Below are 7,464 nucleotides of genomic sequence, written 5' to 3'. Positions count from 1 at the left end.
TATGACCCAGCAATAGCACTGCTAGGAATTTACCCAAGGGATACAGAAATGCTGAGGCATAGGAGCACATGTACCCCAATGTTCATAGCAGCACTCTCCACAATAGCTAAAACATGGAAAGAGCCTAAGTGTCCATCAGCAGATGAATGGATCAAGAAGATGTGGTTTATCTATACCATGGAATACTACATGGCAATGAGAAACAATGAAATCTGGCCATGTGTAGCAACATGGATGGACCTTGAGGGTGTTATGCTGAGCACAATAAGTCAGGCAGAGAAGGACAAATACCATATGTTTGCACGTATAGGAGGATTAGGAGGAACTTAACTGAAGAACAAGGGGGAGAAGAATGGGGGAAATGGTGGGGAAAAGGGAGAGAGGCAAACCATGAGAGACTCTTGAATGCTGACAAAAACTGAGGACTGATGGGTGTGGGGGGGAGGAGGGATGGGCATGGAGGAGGACACTTGTGGGGATGAGCACTGGGTGTTATGTGGAAACTAATTTGTCAATAAACTATTTGTAAAAAAAAAAAAAAAAAAAAAAGACCATATTAGCTCTGTGACTTTGGCCAAATCATCTAACCTCTACAAGCCACATTTTCCTTCTCAGTGACCTGCTAAAGGGCTCACGTGTGAATAACAAATGCCCCAGTCTTGCCCTGATGAGCTTCTTGTGAGCACTGTGATATCACCGTCCCTCTGGTTTCCCTTCCTGGGGACGACTGCGCGTCCCCACTCCAGTGAAGGTAAGCTTGGCCACGTGACTGTCTTTTACCTTTGAAGTATCAACAGATATGCTATGAGTCACTTCAGGCAGACACTTGAAGAGTCAGTGAGGGCTTTGCCCTCATCTCTCATGTCTTTGCCATGAAGACTGGTAACATTGCAGGTAGTGGCCGCTTCCTCATCTCAGGTCCCAGAGCCAAGACTGTGACAAAATGGAGACAGAGGGTTAAGTGAGATATGAGCTAAGCCCCTGAGATTTGAGGACTGTTATTGTGGTACAAGAATGAATTTAACCTGGCCGATGTAGGACTTTTTAAACTTAGGAAAAGCTTTTATAATCCATCTGGGCACATTTGTAGCATTATATGAAGCTTTCACACGTGGGTTGTGTTATGAACTTTTGTAAGGAGTCTATTGATGCACCACGCTTTAGTGGGCTGCAAAGTGCTCTTATGCTATGGTGTGGATATTGGCGTCCCTCAAATTCATGTGTTAAATGCTAACCCCTAATGTGACGGTATTAGGAAGTGGGCCCTTAGGAGACTAGGTCATGAGAGTAGAGACCTTGTGAATGGGCTTAGCGCCTTCATAAAAGATGTTCCAGAGAGATCTCTACCTCCTTCTGTCCTGTGAGAATGCAATAGGAAGCCTACGACAAAAGAGGACCCTCACCCGACCATGCTGGTTCGCACTCTTCTCTCTGTCTCCCACCTTCCAGGACTATGAGAAATAAATTTCTGTTGTTTAAAAGCTGCCCACTCTTGGGATATTTTGTTACAGCAGCTGGAGCAGACAAATACAACGTATGTGTTTTGATGAGAAGTTGCTATTTCTCCAGACTATTTACTAAAAACTACATTTAAGTATGTTCTGACTGAAGGATTGAGGTTTTCTCTAATTCCCAACGCTGCATTCTTCCTCTTGTTTCTCAAAGCCTTTCTTCTGCAAATCTGTTTTCAAAGTTTACTCAAGATCTCCTAACTTTCACCTAATTTCATGCTTTTTTCACCCTATTAAATGCCCCTTCCTTATCACCTCCAGTGTCACTACCTGTCAGATAATCTCCTATCTGTAACCACCTCACCATCTGCCCCAACATAGAACCTTTCTTTCATAATATCTATGAATCCCCCCCCAAGTATGTATCTCAATTTAATTATATCATTAGCATTATTATTGGATTAATATCTCCGTCACTAGACTCAAAATTCCCCAAGACCAGAGAGTGTGTCTAATTTGCACATTATCCTGTCTAGGGTCTCAGCCCCACACCTAAGCACTTAGCAAGTGCTCAATAAATCCCCATCTATGTTATATTTTAAAATTGTTTCTATTTTTTAATGGATTGTAAAAATTTTAATCTTGCTGGATGAGGATATGGTTTAAAAAGGTCAAAGTAAAAAAGTGCGGGAGGAGGTCCAAATATCTGCTCGGGAAGGAAGCAGCATTTATCATACCAAAGGTATAGGCTTTCCCTTTTCTTCTCCTTCCATACAGACGTCTCATTAAGGGTGTTGATAAACGTGAAGGTTAATTTGCTCCTTTTGGAGAGCTAGGAACTTTGTTAGAAGAAGAACTGAACCATGTAATTAGCTCACACAAACTATTGTCGTGAATATTGCTTTAAGCTGAACAATTTAAAAAACCGACTTGGAAATGGCTTTTTCATGAATGCAGAATTTTCTGTTAATAAAACCCACACAGGAGAAGTCACAATGGCAAACAGAATCTGCAAGTTATTTTTGAAAATGTCGACCGGCAGAGCAACAGATGATGGTTCCTTTGTGGGAGGGTGTGGATAGAACTTTCTCAGGCACGATAACACACGCGCACATCAAGGGGATGTAAACAACCATCCTGGGAGGTTGGGTGAATTTACTGCGTGAAGCTGAGATGTCCCGGAAGGATTTTAGCTTTGTGAGCACGGAGAGGAAGTCCATCAGTAGTGAGGTCTCAAAAGGCTCAGCAGAGTCCTTGATGATACCAGAAACATGGTTCACAAAACCGAAGCTTGTCTAGAGTCAAAGAGAAAGAAGACAAGGGTACACGTCCTTCCAAGGGTAAGGAATAAACAATTTTTTAAAAAATTTTAACATTTATTTATTTTTGAGAGACAGAGAGAGACAGCATGAGCAGGGGAGGGGCAGAGAGAGAGAGGAAGACACAGAATCTGAAACAGGCTCCAGGCTCTGAGCTGTCAGCACAGAGCCCAAGGCGGGACTTGAACCCATGAACCGTGAGATCATGACTTGAGCCGAAGTCAGATGCTTAACTGATTGAGCCTCCCAGGTGCCCCAGGAATAAACAATTGATGACGTTCAAATATCACTCTTACAAATGGTTTCCCTTTCAAATTTATCTCCTGGCAAAATTCAAAGACTTCTTCTTCTCTACTCTCCAATATATATTTTCTTATAAGTTTTTCTTATAAATAAATCCTTGTTGGTATCTCTCTTCCTTTTTAGAAGATACTATTCATCTATAATATATGTGAGGAAAGGACACTCACTTGAAAATAAATATTTATGAAGCTGACAGAGATCTTAAGATGTTTAACTTTTTCTTTTTTGTGTGTGTTCAGCATTATTCATCGAGGAAATTCATGTATTCAGCATTACTTAGTGAGTTCTCCCATGCACCAGGCATTGTTCTTGGTCGTCTGGATACAGCAGTGAACAAGACGGGTTCATGAGTATATTCTGGAAGATGTTCCAGAGCTTGTATTCTAGAAAATATATGGAACACTTCACAAATTTGCATGTCATCTTTTTAAAAAAAAATTGTTCTTAATGTTTTATTCATTTCTGAGAGAGAGAGAGAGAGACAGCGTGAGCAGGGGAGGGTCAGAGGAAGAGGGCAACACAGATTCTGAAACAGGCTCCAGGCTCTGAGCTAGCTGTCAGCACAGGCTCGAACCCACAGCGCGAGGCTCGAACCCACAAACTGTGAGATCATGACCTGAGCCAAAGTCGGACGCTTAACCGACTTTGACACCCAGGCGCCCCTGCGTGTCATCTTTGCACAGAGCCATGCTAATCTTCTCTAGTTTTAGTCCATGTCCTACAGAAGTGAGCACTACGTTTACTTTCTTAAATAGCTATGAGAAAATGAAGAATGTTACAGAAGCCTCACTGATATCTGCAACCTATTGGAAAGACGTCAATCGGTGGATATTTAGATTTCCTGTCTGTGTACCCAAACTTCTGATCATAAGATTATATGGAGATGGAATATAGAATACAAGCCACAGGAGTAGAAGAGGCATAGATTTTTGTGATCTTCTGATTAATTTAAAAATTTTTAATGTTTATTTATTTTTAGGAGAGAGACACAGAGCATTCGTGGGGGAGGGAGAGAGAGGGAGACATAGAATCTGAAGCAGGTTCCAGGCTCTGAGCTGTCAGCACAGATTCCAACGCAGGGCTCAAACTCACAAACCATGAGATCATGACCTGAGACAAAGTCTGCCGTTTAACAGGCTGAGCCACCCAGGTGCACCCTTCTGGTTAATTTTAAAACGAAGCTACTGGAACCTTTTGGTTTTGACTCACCTGACCTAAGTCTTCTAGGTTTGCAAAGAGTCTCCATAAATCTACATCCAGGAGATGCTCATGAGCTTGTAGATATTTTAATGTATTCATGATGATCTGTTTTAAAAATGCAATGCACATTACGTTTCTATTTTTCAATTTTGAAACTTGCCCTTTGGGAGAACATTAAACATAAACCTCCTGAGTATAACTTTACAAAACAATGTAGCAATCAGTATTTTGAAGGTTTAAGAATTTTACTAAATACAAATGATGACATTTAAGCTCCTTGGAACACATATGAGAAATGTGCTGTTCTGTATGAGGTCGCTGTTGCTTGCGTGAGCCCTCACAACATTCCTGTGGAATGTAATCTGTTCAAATAGGCCTTCTCTGCTTCTGAGAGCCAGAAAAATCTCAAAGGTTCTCTTCCTGCCATGGCGCTAATTTGAGACCAAAACAACATTCATACTGAATTCTCATTTAGTCATTGTTCTGCAAAAGACCCAAATGCCTTGTACATCCAGGAAATTAAAAATAGACAATTAATAAGTTAATATCTGATAACAGAGAAGATGTTTAGATTTGCAGAAAGGCATTAAATATTAATGAGACATTAAGGGAGTCTTTACGTTCTTATTACTCGATCAGATGCTTTCCTACAATAGGAAAACAATAGCAAGTCAAGAAGGAACTATAATTCTCCAGATAACTTGCCCTCATTCTATACACTAGAGATCAATTTATTGAAACAGGACTACTTTGTATAAATATGATGCAGCATTCAAAGGGACCAATTATTTCAAGGAGCTTAGGTGTGAAAGAACTGGACTTTAGACCACCAATCTTCTCCAGTTTCCATTTTCATATTAATTAATGAAGTGAATGGTTCTTGAACTTGCATCAGAATCACCTAGAGGCCTTGATAAATCAGACATTAGTGTCAACCCCCAAGCATCTGATGCAGTAGGTCTCTGACGGGGTCTGAGAATATACATTTCTAGCAAGTTCCCAAGTGATTCTGATGCTGCCGGTCTAGGGCCCCCCACTATGAGAACCACTGACTTAGAGCTTCCCAAAGTCCATGTACAGGCATATCTCATTTTCTTGCACTTCACCGATACATCATTCTTTATAAATTGATGGTCTGTGGCAGCTCTGTGTGGATCAAGTCTATTGGTGCCATTTTCCTTTTTTTAAAAAAAAAAGGTTTCTTATTTATTTCTGAGAGAGAGAGAGAGAGACAGCATGAGCAGGGGAGGGTTAGAGAAAGAGGGCAACACAGAATCTGAAACCGGCTCCAGGCTCTGAGCTAGCTGTCAGCACAGAGCCCGACGCGGGGCTCGAACCCACGAACCGCGAGATCATGACCTGAGCCAAAGTTGGACGCTTAACTGACTGAGCCACCCAGGCACCCCATATTGGCGCCATTTTCCAACAGCATTTACCCACTTCCTGTCTCTGTCACATTTTCATAATTCTCATATTTCAAACTTTTTCATTTTTATTATATTTTTTATGGCGATCTGTGCTCCATGATCTTTGATGTTACTCTTGTGATTGTTTCAGGGTGCCAAGGACCACATCCACGTAAGTGAACTTAAAATTGATAGATGTTGTGTGTGTTCTGACTGGTCCACCAGCCAGTCGTTCCCCCATCTCTCTCCCTCTCCTCTGGCCTCCCTATTCCTTGAGACACAACAATATTGAAATTAGGCAATTAGTATTCTTAATTAATGGCCTCTTAAGTGTTCGAGTGAAAGGAAGAGTCCATTGATGTGACAAACTTCATTGTTGCTTTGTTTTAAGAAATTGCCACAGCCTCCTCAGCCTTCAGCACCCAGCACCCTGCTCGGTCAGCAGTCATCAACCCTGAGGCAATTCCCTGTGCCTGCACAGGGGTTACGACATGCTGAAAACTCAGAGAGATGCTGGTTAGCGTTTTTCAGCAATAAAGTATTTTTAGATTAAGGTAGACCACTGTTTTTTAGACATACTGTTATTGCATACTCGATAGACTACAATATAGTGGCAACATAACTTTTATATGCACTGGGAAACCCAAAAATTCATTTGACTTGGTTTATGGCCATATTCACTTTATCACGGTAGTCTGGAACCAAACCCACAGTATCTCTGAGGTCTGCCTGCAATATTGGTTGCCTGGAAAGTGGGAAACATCCAAGTATTTTAAAAACATAATTGTAAGAGACAGAAGTCATTGTTACAGTATCTTTGAGAAAATTTAGAAGAAATAGTATTTTTGCTATAAGGTTTTTAACCTTATAGAAAATTCTGCCATTTAAAAAATATTGAGTCCTCTGGTAGATTCATTTGACTACTTGATGTACAAAAAATAACTTCAGGAAACTTGTATTGATTACGTAAAGGAAGATATGTATCCTCTAAAAATGCTGGGACATTTGAAAATAAATCAACTCAAACTGGCCTTAAACAACAACAACAACAACAGCAAATGCTGGTTTGAAAAGCTTGTGTAGCTTACAGTGTGATTAAAAAATTCTTATGCTGATTATTAGGACCAGGGCAGGAGTATAGCCCAAGGGGTTAGTACGCCATAGTGAACAGCTATTGGAGACTACCCCATCTTCCCCTTCCCTAACATCTTCTGCTTTTCACCTTGGGATCTACTCTTCCCCATGCCTTGTATGTGCTGTGCATCACAATGACCTTGCTCTTCGGGATGGACCTTGATTGCTTTAAGCCAATTAGCATTTTCCTTCCCCATCAGAGTGGTTGGTTCAGGAGAAGGCATGTGACTTAAGCCAGTCCAATCAGAATGAAAATGAAGACTTTGGCTATGAATGCTAAGAAGAGATTCTCTCTTTCTCTCTCTCTCTCTGGCCTCAAGGACAGCAGCCAATCTGTGACTATAACAGAAGCCTGTCATAAGATGAGGCTGATGCCATGTAAGGCAGGGATAAGAGATGGAAAAAAACTTTTCCTTGGTTTTGAGTCTCTTGATCGAACCAACCTTGAACTCTCTCCCATCTGTGACCTTTACAGCCACATGGGCCAATGAAAGCCTGTATTACTTAAGCTAGTTTTCTGCACCCTAACAGATATCATTTCTAGGTCTCAATTTTCTGAGTTTGTGGTTTAAATTTTGCTGGTAAAGTACATGACATTGTGACTGACCCAATCAATATTACTTACATTTTAACTGAAATTTGTATAGCACC

The 7,464-nt window shown here is 41.0% G+C and overlaps 1 protein-coding gene across 1 annotated transcript in view; it reads right to left on the bottom strand.

The window, feature by feature from the left end:
• PLEKHG7 (pleckstrin homology and RhoGEF domain containing G7) overlaps positions 1-7,464 on the bottom strand; it is a 63,732-nt gene that overhangs the window by 32,661 nt on the left and 23,607 nt on the right. Inside the window, 2 exon segments of the mRNA XM_039236621.1 lie at positions 2,643-2,746; positions 4,283-4,378. Of these exon segments, the coding sequence (XP_039092552.1) occupies positions 2,643-2,746; positions 4,283-4,378 (200 nt within the window).

This window comes from Hyaena hyaena, unplaced genomic scaffold, assembly GCF_003009895.1.
Source record: "Hyaena hyaena isolate Hyena2069 unplaced genomic scaffold, ASM300989v1 scaffold_113, whole genome shotgun sequence".
Taxonomy (NCBI): Eukaryota; Metazoa; Chordata; class Mammalia; order Carnivora; family Hyaenidae; genus Hyaena; species Hyaena hyaena.
Note: the sequence above shows the minus strand (reverse complement) of the source record. Positions and strands in the feature narration are given on the sequence as shown.